This window comes from Sceloporus occidentalis, unplaced genomic scaffold, assembly GCF_023333645.1.
Source record: "Sceloporus occidentalis isolate IW3139 unplaced genomic scaffold, rSceOcc1.0.p SCAF_8, whole genome shotgun sequence".
NCBI lineage: Eukaryota > Metazoa > Chordata > Lepidosauria > Squamata > Phrynosomatidae > Sceloporus > Sceloporus occidentalis.
Genome location: NW_028316988.1, coordinates 6992521 through 7020442, shown reverse-complemented (window position 1 = coordinate 7020442; position 27922 = coordinate 6992521). Strand labels below are relative to the sequence as shown.

General features: G+C 44.5%; 1 protein-coding gene across 1 annotated transcript in view; it reads right to left on the bottom strand.

The window, feature by feature from the left end:
* The window catches only part of LOC149307747 (uncharacterized), a 141175-nt gene that overhangs the window by 50400 nt on the left and 62853 nt on the right, over positions 1–27922 (bottom strand). Inside the window, exons 6-8 of the mRNA XM_089536802.1 lie at positions 8211–8333; positions 3746–3871; positions 1714–1836 (exon numbers count right to left, since the gene is read on the bottom strand). Coding sequence (XP_089392928.1) covers positions 1714–1836; positions 3746–3871; positions 8211–8333 — 372 coding nt within the window. The remainder of the gene's footprint in view (positions 1–1713; positions 1837–3745; positions 3872–8210; positions 8334–27922) is intronic.

Sequence of the window (27922 nt, the reverse complement as noted above, 5' to 3'; positions counted from 1 at the left end):
TTCAAATCAATATGCATTTATATCTGAGGGGAGGGGGAGAGAGAGAGAGAGAGAGGAGTAATATTATTATTATTATTATTAATTTTATTATATATTCATCACAACATTCATTCAAAATGTCACAAACAACTATATACTCAAATAATCAAATATCAGATACATCATCTCATATCAAGTCATATATCAAACCAATCCATAAACCCTTTCATTCCAATACCTAGCTTATAAATCCACTATAAATTAACCATTTATTTCATTTGATTTGGGATTCATTCTAATATTACTTCTTAATTTTTGCCCAGAGAAGTCCTTCCTTCTTTCCATCTATTTTTATTAAAGAAAGGAGTCATATTATAACAGATGTATATTTGTGTCCCATTTGTCTTCCTTCAGAAGTTGACCCCAATTTTTATCAGCGTCTCCGTAAGTTATTTTGCGCAGAATGCAGTTTCGTGCAAAATTGCGCAGTTAAAAACAACAGTGTTTCCAAAGACATATCTGTTTTCCATGCAAACTTGCACAGTTTTCACACCAGATCTTCATTGGATGCAGTGCCATATTTGCTGGTTGGATCATATAGGAACTGTCAAAACCTTGTAGGGCAATAAAGCAATCTCATGTGAGCGACTAGCGTTTTATTTAGCACCAAGGACTGGCACCATATTTGTGCCCACTGGCAACAACTACGTCTTTTTTTCCTGGAAACCCACCAGTGACCACTAGTCAATGGCTTAAGGACTGGTACTAGTCCATGGACCACTACTCTGAGTAGCAACTATCTAAAGGCCACCAGCCACTGTTTCTTGTTCTGGAGCAAGAGAGACCCTATTTGCTCCATCCACGCAGCAGACATTAAACTATCTGAACATGGCTGCTATATATGACTTTGTATTGCATTATATTAATTTGTATGTTTTGTAATTTGAGGGTTATTTTATGAGGTTTTAATGTTGTAAACTGTATGCTCTGTATATATATTATCTGCTCCCGCCTCAATCTATTGGGAGAGGCAGGAAATAGTTACAGCACTTTGCTACCACTCCAATTGCCATATAGCACCATCCTATAGACTCCCGGGAATTGTAGTTTCACCAGGCATTTCGACTTCTCTGCCAGAGAAGCTCTAACACCTCACCATAATGCAAATCCCAGGATTTTGGAGGATGCAACCATTGCAGTCAAGGTGGATACCAAAATGCAATGCAAAGGGGTCCTGAGTCACTTCTATGCTTTGAGATTTCTCTCTTACACTTGCATTCAAAGATATAGCCATGTCAGTCTGTAGCATCAGTATGTAGTAGAGAGATCTTGTAGCACCTTTGAGACTAGCTGAAAGAAAGAAACTGGCAACATGAGCTTTCCTAGACTTAAGTCTACTTCCTCCAAATGCCTTTGGGGAAGTAGACTTAAGTCTACAAAAGCTCGTGCTTCCAATTTCTTTCTTTCAGTTAGTCTCAAAGGTGCTGCAAGATCCCTCTCCTTGTATGATATTATTGCTGTGCAAAACGGAAGTGTGGAGAATTAAAGACCATCTCTTGGACAAACACTGGGAGGGTTTTGCTTAGAAAGTAGCTGGGATGTTTTTGCAAGCCTTATCTGCAAAGGCAGCCAAAGACTCATTTATCATCCTTCTAGACCAGACCAAGCAACTAATTATAACTTCACATGACATTCGCACAGGGGGAAACAGGAGCATGGAGACATGGTACATACCTTCGCATGCTTTGTTATCAGCGGCCAGTCTGTATCCAGGGTGGCACTCGCAATGCGCCACCCCACGGCGGTTCTGGCATTTGTGCATACAGCCACCATTCCTGTCCGCACATGCATTTCTTACTAGTAATACAAGGAAGCGGAAAGTCAATTAGATGTAGAATCATAGACTCATGAAGTTGGAAGATACCCCAAGGGTCATCCAGTCCAACCCTCTGTCATGCAGGAATATAGAATCAAAGCATCCCTGAGAGATGGCCATCCAGCCTCTGTTTAAAGACCTGAAAAGGAGGAGAGTCTACCAAACTCCAAGGGAGTGTCTTCCACCGTCGAACAGGTCCATCAATTGCTGTCCTAGCTGTATTCCATATTCCTGATGGCAAGACGGTCAAATGTTCGATACTGGGACACGCTGTTTTGGATTGTGGTGGTGTCTCCTTCTTTGGAGACTAAATGGTCCTGCTTAAGTATTTGAAGGGTGTCATATTGAGGATGGGGCAAGCTTGTTTTCTGCTGCTCCAGAGACTAAGACCTGGAACAATGGATGGAAGCTTCAGGAAAGGAGGTTCCACCTAAACATTAGGAGGAACGTCCTGACAGTAAGAGATGTGAAACAGTGCAACACACTCCCTTGGAGTGTAGTAGAATCTCCTTCTTTGGAGGTCTTTGAGCAGAGCCTGGATGGCCATCTGTCAATGGGGGTGCTTTCATTGAGAGTTCCTGCATGGCAGGGATTTGGACTGGATGGCCCTTGGGATCTCTTCCAACTCTAGGATTCTTTGATTCTATGATTCATAAATGAACTTTGGGTTTTGAATTTGTTTCCATCTCCAAGATATGTCATTATGAACCTGTATGAAAAGAGATGTGAAATACCAACCCCCCTGAAATCTAAAGCGCTTCTCGACCTGAGCTTTTTGGATAAGGGAGACTCAACCTGTCCAACCAGGTTTTATGATTCAGCTGGTCTCCTCTGCTTCTACATATACAACTCCTTTTCCACCTAAGAAGATGGAGACAACACTTGAAGGGTGTTTTGGAGAAAGCACTCCAACTAGTGTCTCTAGCATAGGAGTCTCCTGGCCTGATACTAGTCTGTTTGGGTTGGCTGAGTTCCGTTTCCTCTTCCTCTGCAGCCAAAACAACCCCTCTCCCCCGAAAGGTGTCCCAAAGAACATAAATATATGCCATTAGCGTGTGCTTCTAAATACAAAGCGGCAACCTAATCCTAGTGCCTCAGCTCAGGGGATTGTTAGGAATTCGTAACCATTGCCTGTCCAGCTGATCTCACCCAGAAAGTGCGCAGAGGAAACCTTTGCAGGAAACATTCTGCACAGGGGCCAGCAGACATGGTGACACTCTGCTCTATTGCTTGTTTTAATTGGGAGCAAAAGAAGGAATGGAAACTCCGAACAGACAGCTACTAGCAGGAAGAGATTGGGTGCAGGGAAAGAAGTGGAAACACGCTTCAGACACATTGGAGGATTGTTGGTTGGGGGATCTGGTTGGTACTGGGTTAGATACACAGCCTCTGTTATGAGAGAGGGTTGCTAGGCCTGAGCCTCATAGAGTTTTAGGAGATCCCAAGGGCCATCCAGTCCAACCCCATTCTGTCATGCAGGAACTCTCAATCAAAGCATGCCTGACAGATGGCCATCCAGCCTCTGTTTAAAGACCTCCAGGGAAGGAGACTCCACCACTCTCCATGGCAGCATATTCCACTGTCAAATACTCTGGGTCCTGTTCTCTGGAGCAGCAGAAAACAAGCTTGCTCCCTCCTCAATATGACACCTCTTCAAATATTTAAAACAGGGCTCTCATATCACCTCTTAAGCTTTTTAAGAGTATTCCAGGTGGGGCTTGACCAGAGCAGAATAGAATGGCACTATTACTTCCCTTGATCTAGACACTATACTTCTATTGATGCTGTTTTTTGACCAAGAATGTATAAAAAATAATCCACATACAAGGGGAAAAAAATCCCCACCCAGCCCCAAGTTGTTCTGAGCCATCAAAGGTTGTAGAGACTCACAAACGCAATGTTTCCCATCCTCCTTCAGCTGGAAATTTTGCCGGCAGCGGCACTGGTGTTGAGAGACAGTAAGCTGCACACAGTCGTGTTCGCATCCGCCGTTGTTGATGGCACAGGTGTTGATGGCTAGGAAATAAAATCAGAACAACATGCTCAATAAAGAAGTACGATGCGCAAGACGTCGGGTCCCCAAATCTTTCTTTTGTCTATTGCTTGTCGAATCCATGGACTAAAAGTTCAATAAGGCCAAGAGAAATGGTGCATTTTCACAGAGTCCATTGCTGGTTCACTGCCAAAAGCCTGATGCAGTTGGCTTTGCAAGAAAGGGGATGCATTATGGTGGTGAACCCTAGCAAAGGCTATTCGCTGTACATGCCACCTAAATGGATCCATATTGAGATGTAGTGCATGTTTAGGTTGTAGGACCTTACTCTTAAGAAGGGATGAATGAGAGAGTAGAGGGGGTCAGTCTTTCACATATTATACTCTTGCTTTTCACCTGGAGATGGTTCCTTCTTTTAAATAAGAATTAAGATACAGTACTTATATTGACCCATGGATAAGTCAAGTCAGTTTTTTGGGGTCAATTTTTTGACTTAACTTTTATAGACTTATACACAAGTATATGCAGTAGATTATGCGTTTGCAGAAGATGACTTGTCCCCCTCCAACGAACAACCCCAGTTGAACCTCATAAATTTTCCAACAGCACATGACAACTGTAAAGCCCAAGCTGCTCTGTTTGCATTTAGCATACTGAGCACATTCCAGCTTGGGACAAGTAATAAGAACCAGAAGCCATTCTCTGGCATGACGGCGCATGGCCACATGTACATGTGCAGCAATACGGGGGGTTGGCAGCACTTTCTACTCAGGATGTAGAAGTATACATGGCACCCATGTTAGGAGGAAAGATCAAACCAAATAACATGGAACTGCATTTGAGGACATACCACCCACCACCTCAATAGCTAGAAGTCAGTACTAAAACCGCTTTAGGAGAAAGACCGGGAGCTCCGCTTTGATTTCATTGCAATGTAAGTTTAATTGGAAAGCAGCTCCCTTCTTTTCAAGTTTCTTTCAAGAAGAAATGTGTTGATGCAAAGACGATGTATCTTTGCATCATAGAAGAACTTGCTTCCATCTTTGGACCTTATCATATGAAGCACTTACCGCGTTGGAATCATGGCCCAAATGCTTCAGAAGCACAGAGGTGGGACTGCCAGTTGCGCTTCTGAAGCGTCATTGAAGCGCATCCCGCTCTTCTCCCGTCTATGAATTTCTGTAATAACGGGATCTTCTGTTATGCAAAGAATGGCTCTTCTGCGAACGCTTTGACAATGGAAGAACTGCGACATGCCTCAATGACATTTGAGAAGCACAACCGGCGACCCCACCTCTGTGCTTCTGAAGTGCAACGATTCCAACGTGGTAAACGCTTGGTGTGATAAGGTCCTTTCTGTTTGTTACCATTTTCTCCCTGAACAAAGACAGCTCTGCTCATCCGAGCTGCAGAAATAATGCCGTTTTGACACAGCTTCTATTGATATGGCTCTACAGTACACAATAATGGGAATCTGTAGATTTGGAGCTGAGGAGGCGGAAAAGCCAAACCAACTTTTCCATTGTTTGTTTCTCCGAATTTTGTGGTCACACTTCTCTGCCCACAGGGTCAACAACAAACACTGTTCCCAAAGCATGATCCTGGGAGACACAACATACTTTAGTCAACGTTTGTTCCAGAGCCTGAAAGCACTGTGGCTTTTGTGGGAGGCCAGAGACATTTGGAGCAGTTGGGCTTTTTCCCCCTCTCCAAAACTTCCTGGTGCATCTTTGCTCTTTAGTTCTGCTGATTTACACAACTGCCAGACTCTCTACATTGGAGAAAATTTGCATCGACCCAAGCTTAGAATGATAAACTTTAGTAAGTTGTCGATTTTAAACTTAATGCATGAACGGCCAAGTTGGAAGGAATGTGGCAACATGCCGAGGAAATCCACCCGGCTTCATCCAGGGACAGTTTGGTTCATGGAGCAGAACACCAATAATTTGGTTGCAATGCCCATGGCATATTATGATTTCCCCTTCAAAACTTGCGTGTTTCCTCCATAGATGTTAAGTTTAAATTCCACAATGGGTTAATTCAAAGATATAGCTGTGTTAGTCTGTAGAATCAGTATGTAGAGAGATCTTGTAGCGCCTTTGAGACTGACTGAAAGAAAGAAGTTGGCAGCAGGAGCTTTCCTAGACTAAAGTCTACTTCCTCAGATGCAGATCCAAATGCATCTGATGAAGTCAAATTAAGCCTAGGAAAGTTCAGGCTGCCAACATCTTTCTTTCAGTCAGTCTCAAAGGTGCTACAAGATCTCTCTACATACTCCATAGGTTAAGTATAGAGATGCCTGCTAAGGATAAGCAATAGATACAAGTTACAATCCATAGGAAATATGACACCCAACATGTAATGTAATGTGTCTAGACCTTGCTACAACTCTGCCCTGGAGTCATCTGATAATGTTCTGCCATACATGTGTCTATTCTGCTCTATTTCCACTTTTTAATCTCATCGGATAATCTTCTATATCATATCTGTTTCTTTCTTTAAAAGTGTAAATGGACACAAGTCACCTTCCAGACACCTCTCTAGGCATCTCTAGGTCCTCCAGCACAACTCTGTGGTCAACATCCGACAGACACTGACCATAGAGCTGTACTGGAGGAGCTACAAAGGCCTAGTAGAGTATTCTCTCTAGGAATCTCTAGGTCTTTCAGGGCAACTTTAAGTTAAAGTTGGCCATAGAATTACATGGGAGGACCTAGACATTCCTAGAGAGAACATATCAATCAAATGCGTGAATAATCAAATCCGCAAATATCAAACCGCAAATGTGGAGGGATGAGTGTGTATATATCCGACACATATATCCGACACTGTACATCCTCTACTGCCACAGCACAATGTATTCATTTGTATGGGAAGCAACAGGACTTGGTGCCGTTCCATCCGTCCCAAAGAAAAAGCAAGCAAGCAAGCATAAATACGGATGTAGGAATCGGCACAGCTGGAACAACTATCAGCTTCACTAGAGCAAAGATCCTCCACTTGCGGACCAAGGAGGCCAGCAATATTCCCACTATGGATTCTGACGTTTATATATAATAGCATTAAAAGGTAAGCAGAAACACAATGCTTTCATTTCCCCCAGAAATCAAAACCTGAACAGTTCATGGCAATAAATGAAGACCTTTCTCCTGTGCATAGAACATGCACAACAGTGAATGAAAACTTTCCTCCGATGCACGGAACATGCTTCCTTTGCTTCGAAACAAACCATTTAGAAAAGAAAGTGACTTTGTGACGGCTGTCTTTCATTGCTAATTCTCCTCCTTCCCTCCCTCATCCAAACTGCAATTGAGCCCTCAAACATGGCTTTTCTTTTTAAACTTCCTATAAAATGAAACTTGATCTTGGTTGGGCAAACCTTCTCCAAACCCAGCTTCAAACAAAAGCCATGGGCAATTGGGAAAAGCAAAAGCATAAAGCAACACACCATCCCACTCCGTCCTTTAACCCAATCTTGTTTGGCTCCTCCTCGGTTTCTCTTTTGCAGGGATACAAAGCCGAATAACAACTTTCGACCGAAGTGACACCCTTGTGAAACCCAAAAAAGGCAAACTCCAAACTGTGATGAAACTACAGTCTCTGGTGCAACATTGTATTTTAAAAAATCTTATCTCCCAAATGTAGTTGTGTTAACATAGGTTGCATCCACACCACAGAATTAATGCAGTTTGATACCGCTTTAACTGCCATGCTATGGAATCGTGGGGTTTCTAGTTTTGTGCTCCTTAGTCACATTTTTGGCACTAATGTTACTTCTAAGCCATAATTCCCATATGTCACTGAAAGTAAGGGCAATAGCTGTGACAAGGGCCATCCAGTCCAACCCCATTCTGCCATGCAGGAACTCTCCTTCCCTGTAATTGGAATTAATTTACATCCTATCCTCTAGAATAGCAGAAAACAAACTTGTTCCATCTTCCCTTTGGCCCTAAAGAGAGAGAAAGATGGCTCTCAAGGCTTGCTCAGCCTTCACTTCTATGTGCGAAACATGCTCACCTCTCTCAGCTTCTCAACATTGAACACAATGAGACTTATTTCTTAGCATCACAGCAAAATCCATAATTACCCTCAACTTATACATGAGGCCAACTTATAGTTGAGCATATATGGTAATTCATATCATCGTTCTCTTTCACACAATGGGACTTATTTTAGAGCCAACACATTTGAAAATGACCTTAATAATGAAGCAATGCAGAGGAAATCAATACGTTTGCTTACAGGATTTGCAAAGTGAAGCTGATTCTATAGCAAGAGCCAGACCCCATCGCCAGGTGTGCCCTGCCTTGAATGCTGTAAAGCAATAAGAGGGGAAGATGCCACCCAAATCTTGCAACTTACCAAGGCAGGTCCTGCCATCTGTGTGCAGGCGAGACCCCGGCTTGCACTCGCAATAATAGGATCCCAGTGTGTTCACACATCTGTGCTGGCAGCCCCCGTTGTGAACTTGGCATTCGTCAACATCTGGAAGGGAAGCAAAATGGAAACAATCAGGGCGGCAAGGCAGGAGAGAAGCTCAGTTGAGCATTTCCTCTGGCCAGCGACTCAAATGCGGACGGGATAATCGCTTCCAATCGCTGCATCAAATGAGCCAGCGGGGAAATGTCCACCAAACCAACAGTAGCTTGTGCCTGACACAAAAATACATGGAGGAACTTGACCTTCATGAACAGTGACCAGGACCAGACCAGCATGGCCAATGTCCACGCTAGTCGGTGGATTCTGGGAGCCATAGTCTAAGGCCATGGTTCTCAGCCTTTCGTCCTTCGTTTGTTTTGGACTTCAGATCCTGGAAGCCTCCACCAACTTGGCCAATAGTCAGGAATTAGGCGAACTGAAGTCCAAAACATCTGGAGGGCCAAAGGTTGAAAACCATTGGTCTAAGGGCTGGTCTCCACTATTAAAATACAGCCAACCCTCCATGTTGGCAGCTTTGACTTTTGTGGATTTAATATGTTCTCTCTAGGAACCTCTAGGTCCTCCGGTGCAACTCTGCAGCCAACTTTTGCCAGACGTTGACCTGCCAGGACTAGAAATGCCTAGAGAGAAGGCTTCTCTAGGCATTTCTAAGTCATCCAGCACAATTCTATGATCAGCTTATGGAAGATGTTGACTGTAGAGTTGTGCTGGAGGACCTAGAGATTCCTAGAGAGGTGTTATCTCAGGTTGAAAAATAGGGTTTATTTTTATTTGTGCTTCTTCCTCTTTCACAGGAGTCATTGGTCTCTAACCCCAGCGAATGTGGAGGGCCCACTATGCTTGTCATTCCAGGTGACAAGAATGTGATCCAGTCACACAATTTGCAGGAGTTTGGGATTTCAGGGGAGGGCACAAAAACTCCTTAAACTCAGGGGAAAAATGTACTCAGTTTTCTCCAGAGTATCCATGAAAATTCACAAAAATGCGCATTACTGCATCCATTGCATAAATTAACATATATTAAAAAGCTAATAAACACTCCCCATGAATCTCATCAGCACTTAAACTGAGGGTACAAGAATAGCAATAACTTGATTCCATGAAAGATCACAATTTAATTCCCATCCTTAGCGATGGGTATTCCTGCAGTGGCTCACATTGGGCTCAAAGAATAACCTAAACTACATTCCCCCAAAGTAGATGAAGCTTGCTTTCTTCCAAAAAATGTAATTTGGCCCCACCTCACATGAAGTGAACCTCACTCTACTGAAAGCCATCTTGAAAACATTGAAATATAGGGTATGTGTTAAATAAGCCAATAAAGTTTGACCACGACCCCCTTTACATTGTCAGATGGGGGATCAAGGAAACATTGACAAACTGGAGGGTGACACAAAAGGTGAAAGGTCTGGATACCATAAAGCCTGATGCAGAGAAGGTTATGGAGTTGGGTATGTTCAGCCTGGAGAAGAGAAGGTCAAGAGGTGATATGATGGCCCTGTTTTAAGTAATTGAAGGGATGCCATGTTGAGGATGGAGCAAGCTTGATTTCTGCTGCTCCAGAGAATAGGACATGGAGCAATGGATGCAAGCTGCAGGAAAAGAGATTCCGGCTCAACATTAGGAGGAACCTCCTGATGGTAAGAGCTATTCATCAGTGTCTCGGAGAATGGTGGAGTCTCCTTGGAATCATAGGCTCTTTTTTAAACTGTTGTATGGGTGGGTTATGGAGCATTTGTGGGGTTGGAAAATGGACTACTGATGTCCGAGAGAGGCCAAAAACAGCTTCACCCACTGAAGCTGCCCATCCCTGATGCAGACAATTTGGGAACAGGGCCTATGTGAGACAGATACATTCTCCCAGTTTGACTGCAATACAAGCCAGAGAATAATTCAAGGCCCCCGATGTTCATTTCTGGAGAGGTTTTATATTCAAACCACAGGAGAACATACAGCTTTTGCTGGCATCAATGCCCATTCCCCAGTTATAGACATGTCAAAAATGTGTCTCTCCTAAACCACCAGTCTGAAACCAGTAATGCAAAATGAATGTAAAATCTGGACACTTTAAAGCGTCTTCATTTTTCTTCTTTCTCTTTCTCTCTTTCTTTCTTTTCGTCTCAGCTTGGCAGCGCGTAAAGTAACGGCACTAAGACTGTGCATTGGATCTCCTCCTCTAGTTTTTTGGAGCACAGTTGGACTTGATGATTTTTGACTTCCTCACAAGTGTTCTCTTTTAATCTGACCTTCTGCCAAGAGACGAAGGAGAAAACACCCAAAGAATGTTCCTACCGACAGAAGAAACAATGGTGAGCAAAATGGTTGGTCCCCATACAGAATAGTAGTCACCATGGCCACTGCAGAGAGAAGTCGTGCAACTCTGATAAATGGCTCTTGTGGTTAGATTCGGTCTCCGTTCTCTCGCCTGAATGCGACAAGCGCCCAGCACGCCGTCCGACGTGCCCTCGCCGCGTCCAGAAGAACTTGCAAGCTCAGCCAAGGTGGACTGGCATGCCTTCCTTTCCCAGAGCCCTGCTGGGAAAGCATCACATCCTCCTGGCTTAGCAACACTCGGAGGAGTTCCAGCCTCACCTTTCAAGCAACACCGAGGAAATGGATCAAGAAACCTTTAATCTGATTAAATGCTGAAAGAGAGATAGAATGCAAAACATAAACTATGTTTTCTACATGTTGGTGTGGGCTGAGGGTCGCGGTGGAGAGGATCGAAATCGCAGCCAAAGTGTGTTTGTCCTTAGGTAACCTTCAGTTTATCTCAATGGGACCAAGGCTGGAAAAGAAACCCTCTCCCAAATTTCTCACTTCTCATTCGTGGGCGCATTATATGCTGCTTTCAGCATATGCTGAAAGCAGCGACGGAAGAAGCGGCGCCACATGCTGGAGGGAACAATGGTGCGCTCACCGCTGCGCCACCATGAGCATGAGCCCCATTACTTCTAATGGGGCTCAAGCATAAGCAGAATTTCTTTATGCAGGGAGTCCGGAACGGATCCCCTGCATAAAAGAAGGATCCACTGTACCTTTTAAACCAGATCGCAAATCAGTTTGAACTGGTTTAAATTACTATGGTTCACACTTGGGGGGGCAAACGTTAGACCCATTTAACCCGCATCTTTTTGATGCCAATTTTTGCGGTGTCTGTTTCGATAAATCGATTCCGTGCAAGTGCAAACCAGATGCAGATTGGAATCGATTTAAATTTGCCCTTCGGCCAGCTGGAGCGGGGTCCATTTTGAATGGATTCATTCATCAGTGTGAACCACAAGTTATTTTGCAGCAAGAAAATGCGATCGGGGCAAATGTAGTGAGAACCATGCTCCCCTGGCAAACTGATCCATCTGTTCAGATTGCAAAGCGGGAAGTGGGAATGCGGCCTCAGTTTCATACAAGGAAATGGATGCAGCTTTACACAGGTTCAATTTGGTATGACACACCAACACCTTCAAACAGAATTACAGAGCTACCAAACTCGGACAAACCTTTTTGGTCCTATCTGAGGGCTTTGACTCCATGGGCTAAGGTACTCTGGGAGTAGCCCAGAACATCCTGGTCCCACAACTGCTTTGACATCCTCCTGTTACTTGACCCTCCATTCTTGAACCACACTGGTTGTCTTCATGGGCATCCCACCGAGTCACCCAACCCATCCACTGCCATTATGGGTCACTCACTTCTGAGGTCAGAATGAGGTGTCCAATAATGATCACATACTGGGTGCCTCATTCGAACCTGAAAGAGATAAATAATAGTAGCCAGCGGGCACAAATATGGTGCCAGTCACTGGCACAGTAGCGAGGAAAAACCTGTTGGTCCTCCACATCAGATAGGGAGAGAAATGCTATTTTAGAATATGTGAGTGGGTCTATCTGTTTATGCTTGTGAGCCATGCAAAATGCATGCTTCTTCAATGCAAACTGTGTTGTATCTCTTGTCAACAAAAACTCACAGGTGCAACCCGACTCTATATGGTGAGATGGCTCATTCTCCTCCATCTATCCAAATTATTACCTATAATCAGAATGGCCAGATGGAAAAACAAGAAGACTCTTGATGAAACAACAAAAGGACTAATGACTACAGATGGGCAGCATGCAGCCGCCCCTTTTCACCCTGGATTGGTGCCACAGCAACAGCACATAATGCACCGATCCTCTCTCTTGAGGGAGCAAAAGGAAGCAGCTCCCTGGAAGGGATGTCATAAGCGCCGCGGCACGGTTATGATGCCCCTTCCATGTTACACCATTTGGGCACTGTGGCAGATGTGCGTCATCATGGCACGCGCCATCTAGAAAGGTACACACTAAAATGGTGCCCAGGCAGCAGCGTGAGGGCTGGGACCCCACACAAAGGCCGGCACAAATTGTAGGTCTACAGTATATAACCCCAAGTGGTCCAACGTTTTGTTCCCACAGTGGCCAACCCCAACAACTATGAGAAGCCGCCAAGCAAGATAGGAGGGTAGTCACACCCTCTATTCATATTCTTTGGCAACTGATTTTCAGATGCATACTTCTGACTCCTTGTTAACTGCCCCCAAGTCAACTTCGATTCATGGCGACCCTATGGATGAGATATCTCCAAGACCCTCTGTCTTCAACCACTCTGCTCAGGTCCTGCAGGCCCAGACCCATGTCCTCCCAGATTGAGTCTAACCATCTAGTGAGTGATCCTTCTCTCTTTCTATTTCCTTCTACCTTTCCTAGCATCATTGTCTTCTCTAGCGATTCATGCCTTCTCAGGATGTGGCCAAAGTACGACAACTTCTATTTAGTCACCTTGGCTTCCAAGGAGATTTTGAGGTGGATCTGTTCTAGAGCCTATCTGTTTGTCCTCTTGGCCATCCATGGTTTTCTCAGTACTCCTCTCTAGCACCACATCTCAAATGAGTTGATGTTCTTCCTATTGGCCTTTTTCACTGTCCAACTCTCACATCCATACTTGGTGATGGGGAATACAATAGCTTGGACTGCTGATGCTGGTGGCAATATATACAATGTCCATGTGATCAATAGCCATTAATAAAGGAGGATTTCATACATGATTTCATTGACTCCACTGGCCCAGAAAAACATGAATGGCGTCTTTAGATGGCCTAATCCTAGAAATCTGATGCACACAAGCAAACAAGAATCATATTCAATTTAATTCCTATTGTAACCATTTTACTTCTGCCTCGTCTGTCCTACTAATTATTCCCGGCTTGCTTTCTATGGGCACTGCATTTCCAGCATTCCTGCCATTGTCACACTGGTTGGTATGTGCCACCATGAACCATTTATGCAAAATATGCCTATTTATGTAAATTACTACTCCATTATGAAACAAGTAAGGGGGGGGGGGTTACGACTGACACAAAGCATTCTACCCGGACCCTCTATTTCAGCCTCCAAAAGGGAGTAAGACACTCAGATTCCACCTATCAGTCTTACCTATATTCCTAGGGTACATTAGAGCACCGATTCCCAAACTTTGGTCCTCCAGATGTCTTGGACTTCCGCTCCCAGAATTCTTGACACTTGGCCAACCATGGCTGGGGCCTCTGGGAGTTGAAGTCCAAAACACCCGGAGATGTGTCATTGGGAAAATGATGACAAAACGTTTTCGGAGTGCCTAGTCCGGATGAGAAGAATCCTGGATCATGTTTCCATTAAAGATGCAAGCAAAGTATGCCCTCTTATCATTGAGCTATCACTTCTCCATGCCTTCCCATGTTTAATTTTACTCTCCCCTCCAAAGTTTTATTTTCATAGAATCATAGAATCCTAGAGTTGGAAGAGAACCCAAGGGCCATCCAGTCCAACCCCATTCTGCCATGAAGGAACTCTCAATCAAAGCACCCCGACAGATGGCCATCCAGCCTCTGTTTAAAGACCTTTAAGGAACGAGACTCCACCGCTCTCCAAGGGAGTGTGTTTCACTGTCGAACAGCTCTTACTGCCATTTTGGTCCCCCTTCTTTGGACACGCTCCAGTTTCTCCATATCCTTTTTGAATTGTGGTGTCCAAAACTGGATACAATATTCCAGGTGGGGCCTGACCAAAGCAGAATAGAGTGGCACTATTACTACCCTTGATCTAGACACTATACTTCTATTGATGCAGCCTAAAATTGCATTGGCCTTTTTAGCTGCCGCCATCACATGGCTGGCTCATGTTCAACTTGTGGTCTACTTGGACTCCTAGATCCCTTTCACATGTAGTTTCATTCATCCAGGTGTCCCCCATAATCCTATATCTGTGCATTTCATTTTTCTGCCCTAAGTGCAGTACCTTACATTTCTCCGTGTTGAATTTCATTTTGTTAGCTTTGGCACAGCTTTCTAGTCTATTCATGTCCTTTTGAATTTTGATCCTGTCCTCTGGAGTATTAGCTTCACTCTCCCTTTACAGAAAAGGTACTCCAAATTACTTGGGTTTCTTCTTTGGTTTTTACATTCTAAATCATCTTTTTCCATTGTTGTTTATGAAGAAAATCCAGAGTGGTGGGTTTTTTTTAAATGTCCTTTTAAACCTCCTGGATGGGAATTGTGAAAGCTGGCCGCTTGCTGGTTGGCACAATTGGCACCGTGCCCCTTCGCAACTGCTGCCAATGCTCTTTTGGTACTTTCGGAGCGGAAAACAATCCGAGACACTCCAGGCTTTAGCCACGCACAATTTAGTCTGGCATTCTCCATTGTAGATGCTCAGAATCTGCCACTAAACCGTCACATTTTAAAATATGTCAGATACTATACAGATAATACACACATGCACACTTTTGATAAAACTGTCTGCAACTTTGGATCATTAATACAGATATATATAACCTGGTTGTCAGTCCAAGACAGGGATGCTTGAAGAATCCAGCAAAGATAATAGAGGCATTTTAAATAGACTAACAGGTTTTATCTGCCATGCCAAACAAACAAACAAACTGTGTTAGTCTTTCAGGGAGTCTTTCAGGTGCCATTGTTGTTCCTTTTGCTGCAACTAACAAGTCTACCTCTTTGGAAAGAGGAGGAACCCAGTCTTAGTCTTGTAGTATGTTATGTCCAAGTGCTGCTAAATTCCTATTCGTGAGTGAGGCTTTATGCATTGGCTTTATGCATTCCATATTCGAGAACATCTGGAATCTTGTTGATATGGTATACAAATGTTAAGTCTGTATTCTGTATTGTCCGTATTTGTGAGGTCTGTATTCTATGATGTCTGTATTCATTTCACAGTTGCATAAGCAGAGTTCTATAGGTTCCAACGTTTCACATGCAATTTCACATTGCACACTGCACATTGTTTGATGGTGCATAAGACTATTTGTCTCCATCCCAGCATTTTGTTCACTAGGAACCAAACACAGTGTCTATTAAACAGCCATTGCATTTTCCCATTGCACAATGGGACGATACGGTGCATTTCACAAAGTTGGTACTGTATTCACCAAAAGGGTAGCACAGTTCAGCCACCACTTTACTAAGGCCCTGTACAGACCGGCATTTTGACGATGCCACCAGCGTGCCATGATGCCACGCGCCACTCCAGACGGTGCGCAGCTTCATGACGCCCCTTCAGTGCTGTGTCCAGATGACGCAGCACCAAATGGGCACCATATAGTCATGCCACTGCAACTATGGCACCCTCGAAATGGCATGAAATTGCTGTGAGCCTGATCCAGCCAGGAAAGGCTGGTCTGTATGGCCCTTAAGTGAGTACAGATTTGCACAACATAGGCATAATGTAGGGTTGATAAAGAACGGGCTCCGTTCCATCCCCTTCTTGCAGCTCTCAGAACTACAAATCCCTGAATATCATAGCATTGAGCAACAGTAGTTAAAGTGGAGTGGAGCTGCATTAATTCTGCAGTGTAGATGCAGCCTAGAACATCAGGCGATCAGAGGTGAAATTGCTGCTTGTTCATAGAAACTCACTGGGCGACTTTGAGTAAGTCACACTTTCTCAGCCTCAGGAGAAAGTAATGACAAGCCCCTTCTGAATATTTTCTTTGGGTTCCTGCACCCAAGATTCACAGTAAGTCAGAAATTACTTGAAATCACACAGTACACAGTTTCCTTTTCCTTGTGTTTACAGAATGGCTGGAGAAAATGTCTGGATTTCCAATATTGTCCCCTTGGGTCAAACTTTAGTTGAGAACAGTGTGCTGTCAACCTTCTGTATCCATGAATTTGGCATCCACAGATTCAACCATCCACAGCTTTAATATACATACAGTCGCCCCTCTTAATGTGCAAATCTGAGATCCACGCCCTTGAATATACGTGGAGGGGTGACCTTGCTATTTTCAATGGTGCGCACACCTGGCAGGCGCACCCTTGCCGTGCACACAGGGGTGCACTCCATTCAAGCCTATGGGGCTTGAATAAGCACGAGCCTCTGTTTGCACACCCAACACACGTGTCCTTGCTGCACGCACAGGGGCACACTCCATTCAAGCCTATGGGGCTTGAATAAGCGTGAGCCTGTTTGCACACCCAACGCATGTGCCCTTGCTGCACGCACAGGGGCACACTCCTTTCAAGCCTATGGGGCTTGAATAAGCATGAGCCTCTGTTTGCGCACCCAACACACGTGTCCTTGCTGCACGCACAGGGGCACACTCCATTCAAGCCTATGGGGCTTGAATAAGCGTGAGCCTCTGGAACGGATCTCTCATGAAAATGGAAGGCCAACTCTATCTATCTATCTATCTATCTATCTATCTATCTATCATCTATCTATATGCATGCACACACATGCACACACATATATATGAAAGATTCCAAAAAGCCAACCTTGATTTTGTCATTTTATATAAGGAAAACCATTTTACTACACCATTGTATATAATGGGTCCTGAGCATCCATGGATTTTAGTATCCGCAGGGAGTCCTGGAACCAAACTCCAGTAGATGCCAAGAGCCCACTGTACTCCAGTTTACCAAAAGAGGTAAACTGTGGATAAACCCCTCCACCTCACTTTCCTGATACCCCAACAATGGTTGGCAGCTGGAAGCTTTCATGCCAAGGAGGCAGGGATGCCAGCCCTTGGTTAGCATCTTTCATTCTAATACCTTGAAAGGATTCACCACCCCAATGACATAGGAGCCACCAATATTGCAGAAGAAAACTAAAGTTACCCTCGGAGCACCTTCTGCCATTCTTTAATCCTTCCTTCAACCAGAGATGTTACTCATGGGAACCACAAAAGCAACACAAAATGAACAATCAAGACGCAGTACTGCTCTTCGATGGCCCTGAATTTCTGTATGTGGCACTCCTCAATAAGTTGGAATAGCTCTGATCAGTACAACTAAGAGAGTTTGTTGCTGTTCATAGAATCACAGAGTTGCTGTGTTGTGTGCCGTCAAGTCGTTTCGACCCACAGGGTTTTCTGGGGCTGAGAGAATGTGACTCGCGCAAGGTCACCCAGTGAGTTTCCATGGCTGAGTGGGAAACTGAACATTGACTTCCAGAGTCGTAGTCCTGCGCTCAAACCGCTACCCCATGCTGGCTCAACATGGCTGTATTTATTTACTTGTAACGCTTATCTCTAAGCGATTTGCACACAAATGTCTATAAAAACCGCAGCTTAAATAGCAATAGGATGCTGTATAAAAATAAAATAGTAGAACAGAGCAACATTATAGCCACTTTCACAGTCCAGGCAAAGCTTTTGTAAACAAGGCTGCATGCACAAGATGCTCATGAGGAGAGTGGTGAGCTTGCTGTAGAAGCTCACACACCACATACTGTAGTATTTTCTTTCCCAACAGAACCAAAGATCTAGTACTCCCATCCTGCCCTGCACCTGAATCATAGAACCATAGAATTGGAGCAGACCGCAAGGGCCATCCAGTCCAACCCCATTCTGCCATGCAGGGACTCTCAGTCAAAGCATCCCCAACAGATGGTCATCCAGCCTCTGTTTAAAGACCTCCAAAGAAGGAGACTTCATCACTCTCCAAGGGACTGTCTTCCACTGTCGAACAGCCCTTACTCTCAGGACGTTCCTCCTAATGTTGAGCTGGAATCTCTTTTCTTGTAGTTTGCATCCACTGCTCTGGGTCCTAAGTCTCTGGAGTAGCAGAAAACAAGCTTGCTCCCTCCTCAATGTGACACTTGGCATAAAGAGGCATCTGATAACTGGAGTTTATACAGATCTGGAAGATTCGCCCAAGGGTCATCTAATCTAGTCTGCTCTTGACTCGTGTTTTTAAGCTGAATGTGAACATCCCAATATATTGGAACATTGTATGTTCCAAAATATGGGCATATTATGCCAGAGAAGAGAAGGAGGCCAGGGCAGCAGTTTGTAATGGCAAAGAGAAAAAGAACAGTCATTTGCGTTCATCAGCCACATAATCCTAATGGTGCAGTGGCTGAAGATAATGCACATTTTTCAACTGCTTATCCTGTACTTACCCCATGTGCCAATGCCTTGTCTAACCAGATAAAAATGAAAGCAAAACAAAAGGGTGCCTAGAGAGAAAGGGAAGATGTGCCAACTTCAGCTTTGTATAATGAGAATTAAATCATGCTCTGCGGCTGGAGAGCCCAGTCCAGCTCTACAAGAGCTTTGGCGCTTCTCCTTCTCCAATATCTCCGCTTAAATGGATCCACTAGCAAGCATATCCAGAGGTAGCTGTGTTGGCCGTATAGCAAAGTATAATACCATCCAATGTCGACAAAACAGTAGTACCTTTATTTAGTGGCTAAGGGGCTGAAGAGACGGATGGCTCCGCGCCGCCCATCTTTCCCCCTCGTTGGTGCCACAGCACCGATGCACTGCCAAAAAGAAGCTGCCTAGAGTGGCTTCTTTTTGGCAGCACCGCAAACAGGAAGGGTTACCGCCATGACACCACTTCCTGATGTGCAGATGTTGCGCCATCATGGCGGCCCCCATATGGATTGGAGGCCACCATGATGGCACCACTGCCACACACTAGAGTTGTTAGGGAGTGTGCGGTTGCTGCATGCTCCCGAACCCTAGTTTTGGCGCCAGCATGCTGCTTCCCGCCTGTCTGTCTCAGGCCTAAGGGCTGTACAGACCGTCCCTTTTAATGCAAGATCAGGGCTGCAGCAACAGCAGGCTGCAGCCGCGATCTCTCCTTTCTGTGCTGCGGAAAGGGTACTAAAGCCACCAGTGCTGCAGCTTTTTGGTACTCCTTTGGTGCAGCATCAGAGGAGTGCTGTGATGTTGTGCACCATGTGATGCGGTGCTCAGCGTCACGCCAGCCTGGGGGCAGAGTCAGGGCATGCATCGTATGGCCGGTCTGTACAGCCTCTAAGTACTAATGTTACTCATAAATCGTAATTCCTGTATACCACTAAATCATAAGGCCAATATATAATTATGGTAATAGTTGTGACATAAATAGCCCAATTAAAATTATACTGTACTTTGAAATTGCAACACCCTACAACAGCCTCAATGTATTTAGATGTACATAGTTTCATGCGTTTAAAGTGGAACAGTGGAACACACTCCTTCCTTGGAGTGTAGTGGAGTCTCCTCCTTTGGAGGTCTTTAAACAGAGGCTGGATGGCCATCTGTCAATGGGGATGCTTCGATGGAGAGTTCCTGCATGGCAGAATGGGGTTGGACTGGATTGCCCTTCGGGTCTCTTCCAACTCTATGATTCTATGATTCTATGGTTTGAGCAATGGACTACAAATCTGGAGGCCTGGGTTAGAATCCTGGCTCGGCCATGTAAACCCACTGAATGAATCTGGATAAGCCACACTCTCTCAGCCTCAAGATGATGGCAATGGCAAATCCCCTCTGAAGAAACATGCCAAGAAAACCCCACAATAGGTACGCCGCAGGGTCGCCATAAGTTGTAAATGATTTCGAGGCACACAACAACAACATCAAAATGCACAACCTGGACTTGCAGTGTCATTTACACACACAAGGGTGAGTTCCCAATGCCTTTGTTCACAAATGACCATCCTGAAAACTGGACTCGCCACTTCATTTCCATGCAGAAAGAATTTCGAATGTGAAGTGATATTCTCACACTCCAATGGCATATATAGGTCTGTCATAGAATCATAGAATCGTAGAGTTGGAAGAGACTGCAAGGGCCGTCCAGTCCAACCCCATTCTGCCATGCAGGAAATCTCAATCAAAGCTTCCCCATTGACAGATGACAGATGTCCCTGGCTTCCTCTCCACCAAATGGATCTGAAGGAGACTTAAGTCTAGGCAAGCTCATGCTGCCAACCTCTTTCTTTCAGCAAGTCCCAAAGCAGTTACAAGATCTCTCTACATACTGATTCTACAGATTAACACTGCTATAGCTTCAAGCAAAATACACTTGCACAGTCCTGAAGATTGCCCTACTCATCCTACAAACCATGGCAACATCTGAAGATGCCAGCCACAGATGCTGGTGAAATGTCAGGAAGAAACCTTCTAGAACATGGCCACATAGCCCAAAAAACCCACAAAAAACCATGGCAACATCCATGCTAAAATAAAAAATTGGTAAGAATATTATGATGCCCCATGCAAGACTCACTGTCTCCTGTGCCAGGTTCCTCTTGAACCTTGCCAGCCAGACTTTGGGGTTGTGAAGATACCAGGACTACCTACCTGGCCTCGGCTCAGAGTGTCCCACGTTGTATCCGGTGTGCCCCAAATAGCATGGATAGCAATTTTTCCAAAGGTAGCGATAGTGAAGGCCTGCACCTTGAGGGATGCTTTGAAAGACCACTGCGCACCAGAGCATCACCCCAAACTGCCTCACTGGCTCAGACCCCATTGCCACTAAATCTCCTCTGCAATTTCAGATCTAATCTAAACCTAACCAGCAAGAAATGAGAACAAGCTAGACTTCAGCCCAATGACAGGAGAAAAGAAAAGTTAAGCTGCAACGCTGGATGTGGCTGTGTGAGGATGATCAAGAAGGCAAAGCAAATCCTTGCACTCGCTCCCCTCTTTGCACATCGCTGTTGTTACTTTGAGCGCAATCCTCACACAGGCAAATCCATTCAGCAAAGATGCGCCGATGTAGAGCAGCCACTGCGGCATGCTATTGTCAAACAGCAGCTCTGGCTTCCTAACAGCACAGACTTTTCTGGCAAGCCAAAGCTTTTTCATAGCCGTGTGCACCCTCCCACACTTTTGTCGCTTCTCAACTTTCAGATCTGCCTCCTGCAGGTAAAGAGCAAAGCCAGCGTTGTCTGTTCCTCCTCCCACATCCGAACCTCGCTCTCGATCCCACCGCACAATGCACACTCCGTCTCCTCTGTTTGCACTGCTCCAAAAACACACACAAAAATGTATGTGACATTCATTGCTTTATGCGAACACACACACAATCGCACATGCAAACCCAAAGAATGTTGGCGGCAGGCTCTGGGGCATTATTGAATGCGTGGCATCAGGCCAAACCGGAGCCTAAAAATTGGCCATGTAAACAAATGAAAGAAACCAGGAAAGGAATTGGGGGTGTTGGGCGAGGGGCGGGGAGTGCGCACTAAATGAACACCACATTTTGGAAAGTTATGCTCAGATGCTTTTAGCAAAACGTTCCCAACAAAAAAGTGTTCTCGCTCACCCGAATGGGAAGGAGCAGTTTTGGCTTTCCGAGCCAATAAAATATCCTCCAGCTGAATGCATATTGCAAGGAAATTAAAAGGCCAACACACGTCGCCAAAGCCAAAGGCATGCTTCGTTTTGTTCTAGATGGCGATAAAAATGAGTCATTAATTGTTGTTGATATTGACATTGCCTATGCTCTTGGCTTCCTTTAATCTGGATAGGAATGCGTGATCGCTGGGGGCTGCCTGGCTTTACTGCCAAGCATGGGAAAGTGGCATATGGACAAAGTGATGTCTTGCTTCAAACAAGGATCCATCAGTGATAACTTTATTGGCCAACTGAAATGCAAAATGTACTTGTTGCAAGCTTTCAAAGCTCCACAGGCTTCTTCATCAGGTGAGATGTTGCGAACCAAAGAGAAGGGGAACAAAACAAGGACAATTGTCTCCTGTTTGGAGCTTCGAAAGCTTGCAACATCAATGAAGGATTGGGGTGGATCGGAAGTCAATGGGGATCTGCGGAGTGATTTCCCATAGATCAGCAAGTATATTTGAACCACAACAGCCGCACTAGTATAGTGCACCCCTCACATCGCCTCCCACCCAAATACTGTTGAAAATGAAATAAAGGCCCTATACAGACAGGCCAAAATAAAGCTGCTTCGAGTCACCGCACCTCCAAAGTGACTCGAAGCAGCTTTATTTTGGCCTGTCTGTATCAGGCCAAAGAAAGTTTGGCGAAACCAGGATTATTGGCTAGAAAGACTGTGTGCACCGTCCATTTCTGGTATATGTGACGCATTCCTGGGCAGAGCTTTAATGCAAAGTCATTAATGCATTCTGCACAAAAACTCTCAAGACCCCCCAAAACACATCCCCAAAGCTTGACGCTCGGATCTGCATTTGAACAAAGGATCCATCCTTCTTTTGGATGTCAAAGCCATAGAAGACATGCTATTTGCTGGGTTTCGCTTCCCATATTCGTTTTGCTTAAGACCTTTTTGCGAGTGCAGCCTGCGAAATTCTTTTTCTTTTTTTAATAGACTACTAGTAAATATCCCGTTTCATTTGCACAGCAATAAAAGTGTCGTAGGTTTTGGATGGTTTTATGCACATTTTCCACATTTTTTTACAGTTACATAGTCGAATGCAGGGACTTTTAGGATGTAAGGAGCCTTTGTTGACTGGCATGAGCGATGCAAGTAGTACATGTCTGTATCTGCAGAACTGATGCAGTCTGGCATGACTTTAACCCATTCTATGAGATCCTGGGATTTGTGGTTTGCTGTGGCACCAGAGCACTCTGGAAGGGAAGGCTAAGTGTCTCACAAAACCAGAAAATCCCACTTGGATTCTGTACAATGGAGCCATGGCAGTCTAAATGGGGTCAATGTGGAATATTTCTACAGTGTAGATGCTCCCTAGATGGTTCATCCAGCTCCCTATTTCTATGATCCTGTACTACATTACGCCACATGCATACTACAGCCCTCACAATGTTCTGAAAGGGGCTCTGTAGTTTTTGCAGGTTTGTAGGGCTATGAAGATGCTAGCCACAGATGCCGGCGAAACGTCAGGAATAAAGTCTTCTAGAACATGGCCACATAGCCTGAAAAGCGCACAAAAAACTATGGAGGCCAGCCATGAAAGCCTTCGACTTTACAATGACTCTAGTTTATCCAGCCTCATGGCCTGGAACTGCATGTGTCTCAGCCCAGAGTCATTGGACAGAATCCTATTGGGCAGCTACCAATATGCAACCTACATTTACAGCTATTGCTACAGTAGCCACATATGCATGATCCCTACCTAGCCTCTGCTAAACTGTGTGGTCACTGTTGGACTAGGACTCTGGAGACCAGGGTTCAAATCCCCGCTCAGTCATGGAAACTCATTAGCCAAGTCACGCTTTCTCAGCCTCAGGGGAAGGCAATGACAAAGCTCCTTGGAACAGATCTTGCCAAGAACATTCCATGATACGTTCACCTTAGGCTCGCCATAAACCAGAAATGATTTGAAGGCTCAGAGCAACAGCAACGATGACAAACTTAAATCCTAGTTCTCCAAACCCCACTTAATGGGCTCAATAGGGGTCCATTCATTCCTACTGATCAAGACGTGGTTGCTTGACATTTCCTAATGTGAGTGAATTCCAGCATGAGGGAGAATTGTGACACGAGTCCTTTTTCTCCTTGTCGGTCAAAGATATCTACAGTGGGAATGTCATGCACACTCTTCTCAACTGCAGACGAATGGGCCCCTTGATCCCAGTGGCTGCTTACCAGTGAGATTTGGCTAGAATCTGCTATGTAACACTGTAGTGACAATCTTATGGAGTACATAATGGCCATACAGGTTGTGCCAACTGACTTTAGCATACCACATAGAGACTGACCCACTAAGGACTGGAGGCAGCTTCTGGCCTCTTAAGATGCGTGTGTCATTTAAACAGCATACCTCCAAAGTGACCCTAAGCAGCTTTATTTTATCCTGTCTGTTCGGGCCTTTGGAAAGCAGGACATAATGGCATGCATCACACACCCAACACGCATTACAATTTGGGTGTGCACTGGGCTCACACCAGTGCAAACCAGTAAAGAAGAGCAGCCTCTCTTTGGAAACCTCCACCGTGCCCCAACCTGCCTTTGGAAGGATCGTGTCAACAGAAACCCTACAACATCGTTCCCCATCTCATTTCAAGGCTGCAAATTATTGCTTTGCAAATAATTATTTGCAATGAATTAATGACACCTTCAAGTCAAAGCTTGAGGGATGGAAAACTCACACCAACTCTGTAGCATTTTGTTTTGCTAGTAATTTCCCGGCTGCATTCCTGTGCACTTACACCGTTCCTTCCACTTCGATTGATACGCCAATTAAAAAATATACGTCAATTAAAAAATATACTTTATACAGGAATATTCCGGAGATGTAACCAACATAAAGCTATATTTGTTCAAATTGCACAGGTCTGCACCTGCATTTCTCACTAGCTCTCCTACACGCTATATCCTTCTCTGTTTGCTTCTTCTATATTGCTGTGGCTCCTGGTTCAAATCCCAGTGTACTGTTACACAGAGTTAAACAAAGCTGGATGGGAGATTGGCAACAAATGCCAAGGGCTGTAGGGTATATTTTAGTGGTGAAACCACCTCTCTGTATTCCTTGCCCAAGAAAACCCTATGAAATCCATGGTGTTACAAAAAATTGATAGGCAACTTGAAAGCATATATGAATACACACAGAGGCAATACAATTTCAGCAGGCGTTGCATATCATACCACCAGGTTAAGAAGCAGTTCCTGCTGAAATGCCCTCTTTCAGTCTGGCAAACCTAACTGAATCGCATCGATGGGGAAAGACCTCTCTTAGAGATGGCAAGGAACCTACTATTAGAGTAGAACTATTGTTGTTGTGTGCCTTCAAGTCAATCATATGGTGACCCTAAAGCAAACAAGGTTTCCTTGGCAAGATTTGTTCAGAGAGAATTTGGAGTTTATCAGACAAGGGAAATTGGAAGTATAATCCGATGGCAACCTGAACGCAATCATAGGGTTTAACGTTATTGCGTGACAACCCACTACACGCAAATTCAGGCAGTGGGAAGTCAGTCTGAACGCAATCATGGGGTTCACATTATTGCATGATATACTGCCACACGCAAATTTGGGCAATGGCATGCTATTTTCGGGCAATGGGAAGCCAGTTTGAACGCAATGCGCATTCACGTAATTGCGCTAAACCAGCAACTTTAAGTGAATGCGTTCTGGCCCCACTTTCTTTTCATTCGAATTTAAGAGAAATTCCTCCCATTTGACAAACTCCTTTGACTTTGCTAAGAGAATGTGGCTTGCTCAAGATCAGCCGGTGCGTTTCCATGGCTGAGCATGAATTCGAACATTGGTCTCCAGAGTCCTGGTCCAATGCTCCAACTAGTACCCCATGCTGGCTCTCAGAGTAAACTATATGAGGCCGCATACACAGAAGCTTCCATCTAAGATCTTCAAGATCTCATGTACAGCTGGTTCTCCACATTTGCGGGTTTAACTTTTGTGGATTTGGTTATGCCCAGAGAAGTGTTTTCTCAAAGAACCTTTAGGTTCTCCGTCACAACTCTATGGTCAACCTCTAGCAGAACTGAGCTGGAGGACTTGGAGAGATTCATAGCTGCAAATAATCAAATGCGCAAAAGCGAAGACCGCAAATGTGGAGGTCCAACTATGTTTTGTTTGGCCATATTGCTGATCCTGCCTGTCGAAAGACTTTCTCTGTGGCTGTTGGCATTATCAGCACATTGCAATGTTCAAAAATAAATAAGACAGGGTTTAACACAGTGTCCAAGTCATAAATCATAAAACAGATGCGGTCAAGAGGCACAGTAAAAAACGACTTGCAACTAAGGCCTTGGTGCCCTTTAAATAGTACAACCTGTTGAAAGGCCGGATTATCCTTCCCAATAGAAAGGGCAATTTTCCTCCTATGATGCAGCTATTGGTTTTCAGTGCAGCCAAGAAGGCTTTTCCGTTGAGGAACAGAAAGGCAAAAGCGTAGATGATACGGATCAACGTTAACCTCCATTCCTCTGCCTGGACTTAAGCCGGCTCTGAATGGAGACCCAGTGAGAAAAAGGGTTTGCCTCATTGACTCTTGAACCCCATTCATTTGTTTTTCAGGGCTTTGCCGCAGATTTTGTCACCTGAGCGTCCCAGGATTCAGAAAAGCATGAATGGGTTTTTATGCACACAATGGAACAGAGACGGATCGCGCTCACATTGCAGGGAAAAAGATACCTCTGGCCATTCAGAGACTATGATCTCTGCCACGGCAGCCGAAATACAGCCATGAAATGGAGACTGCTTGAAAGATAGGCATTTTAAAGTGTCACTTGCTTCGAGGGATGGTACAGATGTCCAAGTCACACTGTCTCAGCTTCAGGGTAGAGCAATGGCAAGCCTCCTATGAACAAATCTTGCCAAGAAAACCCCATGATAGATTCACCTTAGTGTCATATCATTGGAAATGACCTGAAGGCACACCACAATAAATATAGTTTTCATTTTTAATGTTTTAATGCATTTCAGTATTGTTAATTGTTTTAGTGTGTGACTGCTTAATGGCATAATGCATGCATTCGTTTAGCTTTTGTAGTGTTTTTAATCTGCGTTGTTGAAAATGTTCAAAGATATAGCAGCGTTAGTCTGTAGAAGCAGTGTCTGGAGAGATCTTGCAGACTTAACTGGAAGAAAGAAGTTGGTATGCTACCAATTTCTTTCTTTCAGTTAGTCTCGAAGGTGCTGCAAGATCTCTCCACACGCTGTTTAAAATGTTGTTCGCTCAAGTGTCATTAAATACAGTGTTAAGAATTGTAGAATCCTAGAGTTGGAAGAAGCCCCAAGGGCTATTCAGTCCAACCCCATTCTGCCATGCAGGAACTCACAATCAAAGCATCCCTGACAAATGGCCATCTAGTCTCTGTTTAAAGACCTCCAAGGAAGGAGACTCCATCACTCTCCAAAGGAGTGTCTTCCACTGTTGAACAACTCTTACCATCAGGAAGTTCTTCCTAATGTTGAGCTGGAATCTCTTCTCTTATAGTTTGCATCCATTGCTCCATGTCCTATTCTCTGGAGCAGCAGAAATCAAGCTTGCTCCCTCCTCAATATAACATCCCTTCAAGTATTTAAACAGGGCTATCATATCACCTCTTAACCTTCTCTTCTCCAGGCTAAACATCCCCAGCTCCCTTAGTCTTTCCTCATAGGGTTTCATGGTTTCCAGACCCTTCACCATTTTGGTTGCCCTCCTTTGGACACATGGCTCCAGTTTATCAACATCCTTTTTGAATTGTGGTGCCCAGAACTGGACCCAGTATTATTCCAGGTGAGTCCTGACCAAAGCAGAATAGAGTCGCACTATTGCTTCCCTTGATCTAGACACATATTTTTATTGATGCAGCCTAGAATCGCACTGGCCTTTTTAGCCACTGCATCACATTTCTGATTCAGCTTGTGGTCCATGAAGACGCCTAGATCCCTCGTGTTTGCACTGCTGTCAAGCCAGGTGTCAACCATCCTATATCTGTGCGCTTCATTTTTA